The sequence below is a fragment of the Lingula anatina genome, chromosome 10 (assembly GCF_051362555.1).
Source record: "Lingula anatina isolate TDL-2025a chromosome 10, LinAna3.0, whole genome shotgun sequence".
NCBI lineage: Eukaryota > Metazoa > Brachiopoda > Lingulata > Lingulida > Lingulidae > Lingula > Lingula anatina.
The window spans coordinates 18281441-18296854 of record NC_141776.1 but is presented as its reverse complement, the minus strand read 5'-3'; the positions used below and the strand labels follow the sequence as shown (position 1 = coordinate 18296854).

The 15414-nt window shown below is 37.3% G+C and overlaps 1 protein-coding gene across 1 annotated transcript; it reads left to right on the top strand.

The window, feature by feature from the left end:
* The first annotated feature begins 2720 nt into the window (after positions 1–2720).
* LOC106160225 (uncharacterized) lies at positions 2721–8221 on the top strand. Its single transcript, XM_013536760.2, has 5 exons — positions 2721–3479; positions 4143–4426; positions 5650–5680; positions 6329–6493; positions 7392–8221. Exons 1-5 carry the CDS (start codon positions 3416–3418, stop codon positions 7613–7615), a joined length of 768 nt encoding a protein of 255 aa, XP_013392214.2. The 5' UTR covers positions 2721–3415; the 3' UTR covers positions 7616–8221.
* Positions 8222–15414: the final 7193 nt, after the last annotated feature.

The following is a 15414-nucleotide window of genomic DNA, read 5'->3' as shown; positions in this document are numbered from 1 at the left end:
TCACCTGGCTGGAAGCCTGTTGTAACACAGTCTATGAGGGTCAAGTAGCATCATACGTAGGCCTACGATGTCAAGATAAAGTCTATACTGATATGACAACGACAATAGATGTGCGCTTGAACCCCGTCAACACACGCTTATCTCTGTCAACACCTATTTACGCAGTACTTCTGTTTCAAGAATGGAGACCGGTGACGACATTAATGTACACAGCATACGCATGTGTGTCATCCTCTTGTGATTGACAGTTCATATCCTGAAGGGGCAATGTGTATATTAAGTTCTTACCATATTACCTGCCTTGTGACAACCACCTGAAAGGAATAACAACAACGCTCGCTGACTTCTTTTAGTTCTCTCAGCGGACTTTTGCGTATTTGGTTGATTGGGGTGGATCTCGGAGATATTTCCTCAAGTGATTAGACAACATTTTTCACGAATCCGGAGACGAGAATCAAAAAGACGCAAGATAAGAGGCGAAGCATTGCACGGTCACGGCCTGTATTGTATAACGTGCTTTTCACTAGAGTGAGCAGCAGTAGGCCTAATTCATTAAAAATAGACGGACTAATTTATAAATTTTTCAGAAATATTTCCCAATATTAAAGGAAAACGAAGTGGAGTAGAGCAGAGGGCATCGATCGGGTTTAATACAGACATTAAACAATAAAAAGATGGCAATCTGCCATGATGAACAAGTAAGGACGTCTTTGGCGTTGGAGAACGTTTCCTTACGGGGATCGACAAAACCCGTGATGGCAATATTACAGTGCCCCATCTGTCTGATGCAGTACGATTTTGAGGAACATCACCCCCGACTTCTCTCTGGATGTGGACATACTGTGTGTAACGCGTGTGTAAAATTGCTACTGGCTCGAGAAGACCCTCACACGGCATCCACGACGTGCGTATGTCTTTTTTGTAAAGTTCAAAGCACACCCGTCAGCAACGATACGATATTGAATCTCTTAAGGCAATGTATGCGAGTTAACGGAATGGATCTCAATATCAAAGAGTTGAGCTGTGAAGAGTGCGGGACCAAAGGTGAGGTGCGAATATATTGCCGTACCTGCACCAGTTTCTTGTGTTGGAACTGTGAAGAGAGTCACATCCGGGTACAGTTACTGAATGACGATCTGCATGACGTCACTCTGTTTTCCCTGGAAAACAAAGATTGCAGTCACAAAGGTAAATTTTATTATATATTTATTTTTCATATTCTCATTATCTGATAGCTCTGTTTTGGGCCTGTCATTGTCACAGTTGCATTTAAAAGCTCGATAATGTGTACAAGCTAGAGTAGAAGAAAAGAAATTCTATTTGATTTATCTAACAAAAAAAGCGTCTCAACCAATTTGAATTTTCGATAAAAGTTGAAAAATATTAATATTGTGTGAAAAAAATATTTTTTTATTTCAAAATTAAGATGCATTAGACGGGCAAATGTATATCTACGTACGTTTGTTTTTGCATTTACTTTTCAAACAGTTCTCTCCCAATGTGAAAAAATACGTTATGTTTTTCCTCTCGGCAAAAAAAAAAAAAAAAAAAAAAAAAAATGGTGAAAGTCGCTTCGTTTCAAATATTTTAGTATTGTCCTGTCGAGAGACTTTTCCTCCTCTCAGTCCTCTGCCGTATCTACATGTACATGCGTCTCAGTTGTCACGTCTGTTTTCACGTCTGTTTTCAAGCTTTGTGTCTTCAAAGTTCAAATTGATACTGCAGAAAAAAAGAAAAAAGACATAAACATACGAAAAAGAAAACTTACGGAAAACTTAACATACATGTACCAAAGAAGCATTCAGCTGAAATGGTTTACCTGTACCTTAAAAAAATTGCCGAAATTACGTTCAGTCGATAACGATAATTTTTTTTCTAGAACACTGATTCACATTAGCAAAGACCAAACCAGCCACATTTTTCTAGATTCCGATCACTAATTTTAACACTGAGTTAATGAGATAGAATCATATGACCATTATATATTGTGTTTGCTTATATTTCAGGAATTTTCGGCAACGGTCGCGAGGTGCTGCCTCAGTTTCAACCTCCAATCTGTGCGGAGACGATCGATTTTTCACTCTAATGGTGTACAGTATCCATGCTCTTGCAACCCTTATTATAGGGTCCTAATGCCTATACCTTGAAGTTCTCACAAAATCACCGCAATATGGATCCCCATGTAAAAACTTTCATTAATTTTCACGTGCCTATTGCAAACAATGATTTACAATGTCAGCATGGACGGCTATTTATAATCAGCATTCTTTAAGCACGGCTTCTTTGAAACATTGAAGCTCCATCTAGCTTTTTAGAAATCACTTTATAGAATTAATACAAGTAGCGCAACTCGCTTCACGATCAGCATATGGCGTCACGTATTAAATCAACGTTACGTCACATTTCATAACATAACGTCATGTAACAAAGCAGCGTAGTCTTGAATTGTGCATTGATTGAAAGACATTCTCCTAACACTATCGATTGTAGACCTTGGGTCAGTTTGACCTGGTCCTAAGAGAATTATGGATGCTGTAACAATGAGGTCCTTAATTTACTCAAACTTTACCGGACTGTATCACAAATAAAGCAATATATGTTTCATAGCTAGTTCTTTCTCACTTTTATTATTTTGGACAATTTCTTTCTGGAATATTTCTGACTGCTTTTATAACAAATGGGAAAGTTACAAGGAAAGCGGCAATGTTTAAATAATTTTGATCATATAATTCGCGTACGCAGTATAGCAGTACTATACATGTTCGGAAGTGGGCACGATATAATTGTTCACATTTATTTCTTATATAACAATTAAGTAGACCGTGCTGTTTATTCTCTCTAAAAATAGTGAATCCTCTCAGACAAAATACACCATTGACATAAATTCTGACAAGAGATTTGCGTCGAAAATCCGGATACACCTTTATGTCAACAGAGCTAAAAATCCGATATTTGTTTTCTGAATATTCAGACAAAACAAATACTGAAATTATTCTTTGTTGAATATTCTTCTACCGACGGGTCCAATTAACGAGAACACGCACTTGTTATTGAGAAATCAAGCTCACCTTAGGGTGTCTCAATGTGGTAAAGGAAAACAATGTTGTTTCTTCAACTCTAACGTGTGATACATTGACGTAAAGACAAAAGTGACCAGTCATTCGGAGAAATTAAAAGTTTCCGGAGAATTTTCTGCCTGTAATACAGTATTTGTGTATTTTTGAAAATGGACAAGCTCCCACTGGTCCCAGACAATAACAATACCTGTACCCACATAATATCTCGATAACGAACCCAAGATCGTCATTGTGGAGCGAAGTTTCAGAGGAAAGCAAAGTTGTTCATGTCGAATCCCAACCTCTGTGTATAGTATTTTTCCGAGCAAAGGGAATTGGAATTTACTCTGTAAGACACGATGGCCTTCACAAAGTGTCTTATCATGATGATGGGGATGGTGTTTTACCTGGAAATGGCTGAAGGTAAGCTTTGTACAGTAGTATGTTTTAACGGATGTTATTTATGGGGTATGAAGTACCGTTAGTAATACTAGCGTTACTGTTGAAGTATAACGTTCAGTCCTGTGTAGGTTATTTGAATAACTTACATCATGCCTTGGCTTGCATTCATAAACGCTTTTATATAACATAAAAGTTGCGAAATCTGGCAAGAAACATAAGGAAGACATATCGTGGTATTTGACCGCCTGCTTTCAATATATGGGAGTTTGTAGCATTTTCGGATAACTTCTGCCATAAGCCATTGTCTGTAGGTAAAAAGCTTAATATCCACGAAATTTCTCTCTGATGTTTTGGTACGTAGCCTCACATTAGTTATTTCAAAGGTTTGTGAGAGATAACGAATTTCTCTCGACGCAATACAGGTTAAAAATTGTATGTACTCCTTTATATGGTGTCAAACTTTTTTATCCTTTTGGTTCCATGCATGTTGTCATAAATGATAAAAACTACAATTTTCTTCAGTTTCGTCTCCACATTAAAAATGAGATAACAAATATATATTTTTAAACTTTAAATTATTAAACTGAATATTTATTACAGTTTTAAACCTTTGGTGTCGGTGTGGTTATATTGAACTATCTATTGGTGCCACAGTATCATTTAAAGTTTTTTTCGCTCTTGCAGGCCACGAGCTGTCTTTGCACAGAAACAGCGGTTGTTCTGAAGGCAAATTTTGCAAGACAACAGGGATGGTGCTACAGGAGACTCCTATAAAGAATGCAACCGCCGCCAGTGCCATCCACTGTGTCTCTATGTGTGTGAGACACCAGGACTGTGTCTCTGTCAACTACAACTCCACTGATAAAACATGTTCTCTGATAAACGTCCTGCACACAGCTTCTAGAAATCTAGCCCAGACTAATGCGACAACCGATCTTCATTTAAGCCCAGCCGTGTGCGGCGCTCAGGTAGTAATGAGATTAGAACTTCGTTAATTTTCAAACTGGATATTTTCTGCGTCTTTTAATGTTTATTGGCGCTCTCTGAACAGTAACGGCCCCTTGGCCAACCCTAGTAACGCGTTAATTAATTGACGAACTTGATTGTGTAATGTTTGCACATTTTGATGCGGATGCAGATTCATCCGCTTGTCTGAATAATACTTGCAATCAATAGCTTAGACGGAAGATTTTTCATGATTAAGAGGACCACCAGTTGAGGGGGGGGGGGTGATTGCTAAATCGTCCCTATCTCTTTAGTACGCGTGCAGCTTGTATTTATTCGGGGTCGATTATCGCTAGAATGATGATACATAAATGACAAAGTCAACTGGCAAGAACGTAAACTTTACCGGCTATTTGAATTAAAAATGTTCCGTGTCGTTGAAGCGGTTTGCTAACGCCGTAAAAGAAATAGAATTGCAGACCCCAACGACCTTGCCGATTACAATTATGATAACCTCTACCCTTGACTTCAGAATTTTGTCTTTTCTGGTTTTTTAAAGTCATATTGTACATATCTTCATATCCTCAAACCTTCTAATTATTCCCAATCCAGACCTTAATTACGATAAAACCCCTCAAATAAAAGTATCTGATGTCGATTTTTTTCTTCTGAAATACATGACGGTGTAAGTAACTGGGCAGCTATTTAGTACTAAATGATATGTTTAGAAATGGTGTAATACTTGAAACCCAATGTGCAGGGTTGGGTCCAACAATGATTCGGGTGTACAAGAAAATTGGTAGTGTTTTAAAAGGGAAATTCGACCTAGAAGTAAAAAAGATCAAAGTTTAAGAAAAGGCCAGAAATAGGCTAGGGTAAAGGGGTTAGATTTTGCTTAGTTATCCATTAATTAATTAATTATGATAATTGAGCTCCCTAGGCGGAGGTCTGCGCGCTCTGTGTCTCTCTCTAAGTTTCATCATTTTGTACCGTAAGACGAAGTAGTTTTAGAGATATAGTTTTAGCTTTTTTTAACTTTGCGTTTTCTCCTAATTACCATCAACATGTATGATGATCACTCACTGTTGAGCAATTGACATTGTGAAGGGCTAAAAAAAGGTTAATATGTTTGATCACACTGTCCACATATTATTTAAGAACAAACTGCCCAGACATTGTGTGCTGCCTTAACCTTTTTTTATATTATATGATTTTGTCTCAATGTGTATTTACTTGTTTATTTCAGTGGAATTTGAAAACCTGCATACCAGAAACAAGTAAGTTCCCCATATACTTTAAAGTTGAAATAACCTCCTTTGCTAATTACTAACTTTGCTAATTTTAATTAAAATAATTCGGCTGGGGTTTGAAGCATACCAATTTCCCGCTTTCAGTTGACCAAATTGCATTCGAGAATTTGTAGATGAACCTATAGCAAATAATAATAATAATAATAATAATAATAATAATAATAATTAAAATGGATAAAATAATAGTTTCATTTTCCAACAGGGGACAACAGATGATTTTGGCAGCTTTGAGGGTCACAAACGGCTCTTGCAACGTGTTAAAGGAGATAGCACTATACACAAAAGTCGATATTCGACACTGACGCTTGATTTTGTCATCCACTTACATAAAACGGCACATATCGATGTTTCTGCCAAAGACAAAACAAATGCCGCCAGAATGTATCCCGAGATCTCTGTTGTGGTAGCTTAATTACTGACACAGAAGGGTTATTTGTTTATCAATTAGGTCCATTTGTGGCAACAAAATTAATCGACTGGTCATTGTTGTTGCAGGGATCGTTTTTAAGCGATTAGACTTCATACATGTAGTTATGTAAACCGTATGCCATTAAGGCAATGTGTTCATCGTCTGTTTTTCATAACACCGTGATCGATATTTCTTTCTATTTTTAGTCAACGGCGAATGGACCGCCTGGAGCTCGTGGAGCTCGTGCTCACAGTCGTGCATGGGCGGGAACAGAACGCGCACGAGAACATGCAGTAACCCAGAGCCTCAACATGGAGGAACAGACTGTGTTGGCAATAACACAGAGACAGCCGAGTGTGCGGTGGTCGCCTGTGTGTACAGTATATTTAAAAAATAACTAATATATATATATAAAGATAAATATATGAAAATGTAATAGAAAATATAATTTAAAATTGCGTAAACAACAGAGGACCTGTTTCACACACACACACACACACACACACACGCGTGTGCGCGCGTGCGCGCATTCTAATCAATAAAATTTGAATAATTACAAAAATTAATGAATAAATGAATTAATTAAAAGTTATAATTTTATGTACATATTTAAGAAATAGAATATGAAGAAAAATGTAGGCTTTGCTTAGAATGCTAAAATCTTATACCTGTGTAAATACATGTACGACTCAGATTTTAGCCCAAGAGTTTTATGAGCTGTTGGTACATAATAAGTCTGGTTCAAACACAATGGGTTAGATTGAAGGCCCTTTTAGATCCTTGGCAAAAAGCAATGTAATGAGCTGAAATATTTAACAGTTGTTCCTAAGACCACTGTTCAGCTTCTATGTCTTTTGGTGAACCGGGTCCCTAGGCCTGTTGCTCACACCTTGCTAGGTAAACCGCAGCGAATTCGATCTAAGTGATTTTAGCAAGAATTGAATGAGTTCCCGAACAGAATTTGCAACCATCCAAGTAAAACGCAGTTGGCTGTGAAGGACAGATAGATGCCTTCTTATGGTACTAAGTTGTTTGAATACGTGTTGATAACAACTAGAAATTTGTACTTTTAGATGTAATTTTCCTCTGACAACTTTAGTGCACAGTTAGCTAGGATAAATACTTCAAAAATAAGGATAATTGTCATCGCTATTTTTCGTCCTTTTTCAAAAATTAATATATACGCTCAGATGTCCTATTTTTTAGCTGACAGCCTAATTCGTTTCCAGTGTTATTGTACTTTTCTTAATTTTTTCTCATATTTTACAGGTTGCTCCATGTCTCTATACCACACAGGGAGACGGATCACATCCGGCACTCAATTATTGTACGCCATCACGTCCACCAAAGAAGAGTGCGTTAATTTATGCTGTGCTGACAACGAGTGCAAATACGCTAACTGGAGGAATGACGGCGAGAACGCATGTAAAACATTCTCTGATTGGTCAGGCTACACTCAAGGCCAATCTGTGCCTTTTGATTATTTTTATTAAGGCCGTCTGCCGTTGTGAAGATGCTTTGACTGTTTTTATTTGCAAGCTATGTTTCTTTTCTATTGGACTCCGTTACCATTGGATAAAAGAGAGCCTAAACAGGAGTATTTAATGAAAATTATTAGCCATCGCTGGCCCGTAGCTCGGGGGCGGGAAAAGGTACACAAAGGTTTCATGGTAAACGGTCCACTTTTTCGGAAAGACCCCGCCCCCCTCCCCTCCCCCACTTTGGAATTGATGGCTACGGGCCTGCATCGAAAGTCGACATAATGAACAAGGGACCTAACTTGCCACCGGAAGCTGGGCAAGTTTGTAGATTTTGCTGGAAAGTCGTGACCGCCAGTTTGTTGACAGAGGAGATCAATGGTCACTTACCATTCTCTACTGGTGAAAACGAAATCCCGTATTCACATTCAGATCTGTATGTCGAAAACAGCAAGAGCAAAACATTATTATCATTAAGAAACATTTGTTTCTTTTTCTTAGAAACGTAATTAAGAATTGTGGGCAAATGAAATATTACAATGTCCATTACTTCATCTTCGTTTTGCTTTCCATTTGTTGAACAAATAATGAAAGCCTCTGGGGCTACTTCGTAGACGTCAATATTTGTTATGCTATTGATATGGGCGTTTTTCCGGAGATTCCAATTAATAGCACCAAGAGGATCTACATATAGTACTTATCGACACATCAACACGGTCTTAAAAGAATATATGTGCATGTAGTCCTGAGGGTCAACGTTACATCTCGGAGGCACGCTCGTCGAAGAACCGCCAAGTGGCATAATGTCGCCACCAATTTTTTTCATCTTGATCGCGTTATTACTGCTCACAAGAATAGCGAGAGGCAAGTGAATTGTTTTGTATTTACCCGATGTAATGTACATGTAAGAGCTGAAATATGTTTTGATTTAAAATATTTCTACTTTAGTCTCTATTTAATGCCATTGTGCAGGACCAAGAGTCGGGAACTTTTCCTGTGACTGATTGCAACTTGACAAAAATTAACAGTTAATTGTGTTGACCTTTAGAAATAAGCACAGTGTCCATTTAATCAAATTTCTGTTAACATATTTCAGTTTTGCAAACTAAACGCTGCAAAATCGGTTCAAATTGTTTAATCAATGGGGAAATGGCATAGATTTGACAAAAATCGAAATGCAGTAACTCTTAAACTCTCTATGGATTGAAAAAATGCCACTGCATAGTTCTGAACTTTGATAGCGTAACATAAATGCAGGGCATTTTTTTTTCTGATCTATTTTTCTTAAACAACAAGTACATGTTTTTATTCTGATTTAAAAACAAATCGTTACAATATACGCGTTAACGTTGTACTTTGTTAAGGAAGTACCTGCATTGTTGTAATCACCATGAGTAATTAAGGAACACAGCTGCCGTAGTTTGTTATTTATTTGCGAGTACACTGTATCAGTGGAATTTAGTTTTAATAAAACACGGAATTATATCTACGATATAATTCCCTGGATAAAACAATCAAGGGAACGTCTATCTGATCTGATATGCTGTCATCTGGCGAAAGCGAAATGGCATACATGTATATTTGCAAAAAGACTTATTGAAATAAAAAAAGAAGTATGCTGCTACTCGATAACGTACATTATTTTGTGAAATTTTTACAAAATTGACTTAAATTATGCACTTTTTGATACATGTATGATGCTCAAATATGTTATTTGCCTTGGCTGTAGTGTCAACTACTGGTTTTCGTGGCAACAAATGTATATTATTTGGTTGCCAAGTCTGTGCAGTTTGAAACATCCAACAATTATGATCTACTTTCTGACTAAGCACAACCCAGCAACCACATTACATTTTATGTTGTGTTCCATTGTCTAATAGATCACATCCACAGCAGCAGCATTCGGGAATCACAATTAAGAGGTGTTCCTCCTGCTGCCCCTTTACATGGTGCTGCTTTGGCAACAAAAAAGTAAACAATGAATTAAAAAAGGAGATTATCTAAATGAAGTATTTTAAAAAGCGAATTATTTCACAAGGACAATTTCTATGTATTAAGAGATAAATGATTTCTAGGTGAAATACTAAAAGATGTTAAGCCGATCAGAATGGCCAAATATTCTTTTGGCGGCCATTTTGAAGCAATATGAAAAAAAAAAGAAAAAAGAAAAGAAAAAAAAAGATCACCAAGTGTTACGAGGTGCTGATTCCATGCCCGGAAACGCTGGAATCTTCATTTATATTAAAGCTGATCAAATTTCATTTTTTTTTAACTCGAATAAGAACAAATAAGGATTATGACAGCTATTACAGTACAAGCCTACTATAAGTAGGTATAAAAACAAGTTTATTGTTGTATATCAATCAACATATTCTGTGAAATGCATTGTTCGCTGATCCAAATCAATTAAAACCAGTATTCTGGAAGTCCACGTTTGCAAAAATAAAATCCGCTAAAACTGCTGTAAGGCCTATATGTTTATGGAGAGTGACAATTAAAATCGCTCATGAGACTACTTTACTTTATTTGCATTTATTTTGTACAAAAGATATTTCCATTATTTTCACTCCTTATATCGATGTCCAGTAGTGATTCAGCTGCTATTCTCCCCTTGCTGTATCAAAGGAATCGAGATATACAGAAAAAGGGTAGAATTTCCCATCCGTATTTAGAATGCTTTAATTGCTCAGACATTTTTCACTTGAGACACATATATTATTTTCATGCCGGGGGCTGCAAAGTGACAAGAAAAAAGGCTCGAGATAAATAAACCCGTTTGTAAAATAAATTATGGGCAGATTCTAGAGGAAGGAAACGCCCCATCCGCCTCAGTGGTCTACAATACTTTCAAGCATTACACAATGTTGTAATAACTCGATCTTTTCAATGGACAAAAATATCAATTTTTCACATAGATAATTTTGAACAAATTAAAAACTGCACCCTGCACAGCCCTCTGGTGCTTTAATTGTATAGAATAGAAATATAAGGTAGCCTTCTTTTCAAGTGTTGTTGTTACCAAACGACAGAAGTAATTAAAGGGATAATAACTCTTCGTTTCGGCCAAAAAATGAATTTTCCTGGAGTAAACAACAATTTTCCCATACTTACCAATGGTTAATGAATCCATTTTTACATTCAAAGTTAGTCCCCGTTTTCTTTTCTAAAAAGTTTGGTTTTTTGTTAAAATCTCTTAAGAGATTTTAACAGAGTATAGCCATCAATGGAGGTCACGTGGTCTAAATACAAGCTTAGATATCAGAATAATAACTTTAACTGCCGTTTTTGTGGTAAAACAGAATATACATGTATTATATTTCTATGAGTTATTAAACAATGTTTTTATTGTGAAATATAGATGTCATACGAAGAGTTATTATCCCTTTAAGTATAAGGCTCCGTTCACATAGAAAATCTATTTTCTAAAAATCCAAAAATCTATTTTCGGTATCTTGTGATCACGGCCTGTGCCCTGGATACCCCGCGGAAGTAGGAAGTAAGAAAGTAAATGGCGGTCGCAGTTGCTTTGAAAAATGTGTTTGTCGATTTTGTGCACTACCACTAGCCATATTACGCGTCTGTCTGCTTGAGTCGTCACAACTAAACTGATGAACTTCACAGCTTAGAGACCGTGATCACAAGATACCGAAAATAGATTTTTAGAATTTTAGAAAATAGATTTTCCATGTGAACGAAGCCTAAGAATCTATCACTTCATAAATACAGTATCAGCACAGTTCACATTGCTCTCATTGGATGGATCTGACTCATTACCGGAATATCATTTCACACAAATAAATTGTCCTTGGAAAGCACATTTACTTTCTGAAAATGGGAAGAAAATCAGTTTTGTTTGCATTGTTATAGTGCTTGCAAATGTTAAGTGTTCAAAGTGGTTTTTCAGCGAGTTGTCAAAGTAAATTGTCGAGGTAAAAGGTCATGAAATTGGCGTCTATATTATGAAAACTAATCGCAAACACAGATATGTAAATCACTGGTGACCATGTCATGAAAACTGTGTAAACAAAAGTCCACAGCAAAGTGCATTATTTAAAAAAAAGATCAATATGCATTTTGCTCTTATTTTCACTCAATAGCTCGGCACATAAAGCCTAAAATAATACACATAATCGTATTTTGTGACCAGAATAGATTTTGCTTCCGTATCTAACACAGTTTTGTTTTTCCGAACTACTTATGCACACTTCATAGCCAATTTATGTTCAGAAACTATAACCTGTCTTTTTAGTTGGTAATTTCGGGAAATTAATGAATGGCATAATGTATGTTATTACGATATCTTTGATATTTTATTTATGTCGGTGGATATAGTACGAGCGCAGTTCATCAATAAATTATGTTCCCAGAAGTCAAAATGCGTACATTTGCATCGTTTTAAAAAAACAGTCAAATGTACTCAAGTGGGGAGAAGAACTTGGGTACTTACACTTCTAACCCCCCATCCATCACAATCAGGCATATCAAAATCGTTATCATTCTAAAAATGCATGTATTTTATTCTATTTCACACCTTTGTAGATCACTTGCTGGCTTCAAGCAGAAACGATAACCAGAATGTGTTATACCATTTTTCAACCATTTATACTGATATGAACATACTGAACCTTAAGTGCCACAATATCATTAAGGTAGGTCAGTCAATACGGTACTTGACTGTTTGCGACTATGTCATTCTTCTTTCTTGCAGGCCATGAGTTCTCATTACATAGAAATGGTGATTGTTCCGAGGGCAAATTCTGCAAGACAACAGGGGTGGTGTTACAGGAGACTCCTATAAAGAATGCAACCTCCGCCAGTGCCATCCACTGTGTCTCTATGTGTGTGAGACACCAGGACTGTGTCTCCGTCAACTACAACTACACTGATAAAACATGTTCTCTGATAAACGTCCTGCACACAGCTTCTAGAAATCTAGCCCAGACTAATGCGACAACCGATCTTCATTTAAGCCCAGCCGTGTGCGGCGCTCAGGTAGAGATGAAATTGAATTTTGATAACTTTGATGAAAAAACTTACTTTGATAAGTACATTGTATTGAATGTGTTTTGCTTAGAGTAATTAATATGTTTTGTGCACAAGTTCTTTTATGATTTCCCCGGGAAACCGCATGTCACATGATACGACACGTGACCTTTGTGAAAGAGCTTGTCTCATGAGAAGATGGAATAATAAAGAACTCACAACAAAATACAAATATGGTTTCAACTTTGTTTCCTCTTTGAATTTGCCGAAATTCGCGCTAGTTTCTGTATTTGATGTCAATAATTATATAAAATGTAAAAGTTTTCAGTATGCCGTTAGTGACAGGAGTTTTGAAGATGTTTATTGAATTTTTCAGTGGGACCTGAAGACCTGTGCACCAATACCTGGTAAGTAAAAGAGAAAGGACAAAATACCACCGACTGGGACATTACAGACTACATGTAATAAACTGCTACTTTGTATACACGCACACGCGCTTACATATACGGTAACATTCTGCGGTTTGTGTATGTTTATGTTCCCCATTAAGGTGCAGTTGAATGGTCTCAAAAGTTTCGACTCGATAGACCATACATTCCATTTTGGACAATAACTCACAAAATATGAGAAACATACATACAGGGCTCAGAAAACACATGCTGTTGGTCATTGTAGTTGCCGGTAGCTGGACCTCCTGGAGCGCGTGGGACTCGTGCTCACACACGTGCGGCATCGGGACAAGAACGCGCAAGCGCACATGTACTGACCCAGAGCCTCAACATGGAGGCACGGCCTGCGCTGGGCCTAGAACCGAGAGCGAGGAATGCACGGTAGTCGCTTGTACGTACATGTATATGTGTGTAACAATATCAATTGGGGCGGAGCGGCAGGGGGGTGGGATCGTAAGTTTAATGTTAAGAAAACGATTTGTCTGCTTAATATCGCATTTTGAATGGTGGTATTATAAAACATTTAATGAAGGCCACACGTACTAGCACACGTGTATGTTGTTGGTCTGTCGTGCATGGGACGCAAATCGTGAAGTCGATAGCTGAATCAATTGGAACCGAATTAATGACTTGGAATGTTCTGATTGTATAGATATCTACTCACCTGCCCGTAATTTTGCCTAGTTGACGGCAGTCGGAAGCACTGATGTTATTCTCAAAGGAACACGCTAAAAAAGGGACTTCGAAAGATGATTATAAATTTTAATAAAAAAAGAGTACAAAGAAGGAAAGTTTACTTTTTCAAAAACATCAAATTGAATGTGGTCTAAATTCCTTTTAATTTTTACCCTTAAAAAAACTGACAAATCTGTTTCGTCCATTCTAATCTTAAATAACACCTTTCATCGAATTTCGTTTTCAGGCTGTATGACACAAGGATCCAATCTGCGTGCCGGCGGCACTGAGCTGGCTGACACCACCACTGGCACAAGCCAGGACTGCATTCAACTATGCTGTCAAGACTCCAGTTGCACGGCCCTCAACTGGAACACTGTTAACCATGAATGCAAAACATTTGCCGACGTGAACTCAGCCACGCTGGGTAGCAGTTATGAATACTATTATAGATAAAGATTTTTATGGATAAATAAAGTATTGAAACCTCGAGGAGACAATTCTAACGTACGGAGGGAATTGTTTGTACAAGGCCCCATTCAGAATAGGGGACTAACTAGTCCGAGGGTCAAATATGGCGACTAACTTTAAAGCTTGTCGTCTTTTCCGCTAATAGACACTGAATAGGTATCCATATTTGACCCTCGGACTAGTTAGTCCCCTATTCTAAATGAGGCCTAATTCAGCCGAATATTATAATTATCCTTTATTGTATGATTGTACGCTTCGTGTGTAGTGTGTGGCAATGGTCTCTAAAGTGGTACGGTGCGCACTGCACAGCATTTCGGGTCGATGCACATGGCGAGATGTCAACATAATAATATCTGGATATTCAACAAGGCTTAGAGCGTCTACTTTTGCCAGTGATATTGTTCAGAATTTTTAATATAAAAGTACGAAGTTGTAATTTTTTTCTTGAATCATCGGCTGGTATTGAGATTGTTGTTTACCTCCAATATTGCGTTGACTCTCTGCAATCTGCTGGCGATTTTTTTTTACTTATCAACATATATTGGAATATGTTCAATTTACATCTTGTCGAGTATTCGTGATATCAAAAGAATACTTTGTATCTCAAACGCACAACAAGAATAAGCGAATAGATAAATAATTGAGCGGGATGACTCACTTAGAGGAGCGATCAGAATCTGTTGGCCTCGGATTAACATTCCATTTTATGATCCATCATTTTGATAGAAGCTCCACCTTCTTTGAAATTCATTTTAAAAGGCAGCTACCGGTAAATATTTTGGAATGAGTTTATTTCAAGAGAATGTAAGCATTGCATGTATGTGGCCAATGTAAGTCAGAAATTGAGGTCTTTTCGCTACGTAAATCGCCCAATTAAACGCAACAATAACGGGCGGCAATCTATTTCTTATGTAATCAAAAACACATTAAATAAAAATCTATTCATCGCAAGATCCCCACGCATTAATACTCTTGATTCTCGTAACTTTCATTCATATGTGCATCCAAACGAAGTTGTTTTGAAAATTGGAAAACGGAATGTGGAAGGAACTCCTTCCCGACTGAAATCGTCTTGCTATTAAAACAATACAAACTAACCAAGAGCTCGTTCCCAATGAAAATATCGGTCTTCGTAGATAAGTCGAACTCAGAGGGGAATCTCGCTGAATGCAATCAGATTAACGGATTAACACTCCTCTTGGCGTTGATTGAATAAAGAGGAGATGGTAATTATAC

Coding starts and splice junctions, on each gene's coding strand:
- LOC106160225 (XM_013536760.2), top strand. CDS start 3,416: ATGGCCTTCACAAAGTGTCTTATCATGATGATGGGGATGGTGTTTTAC. Junction 4,427..5,649: donor CAGCCGTGTGCGGCGCTCAG/GTAGTAATGAGA, acceptor TGTTTATTTCAG/TGGAATTTGAAAACCTGCAT. Junction 5,681..6,328: donor AACCTGCATACCAGAAACAA/GTAAGTTCCCCA, acceptor TTCTATTTTTAG/TCAACGGCGAATGGACCGCC.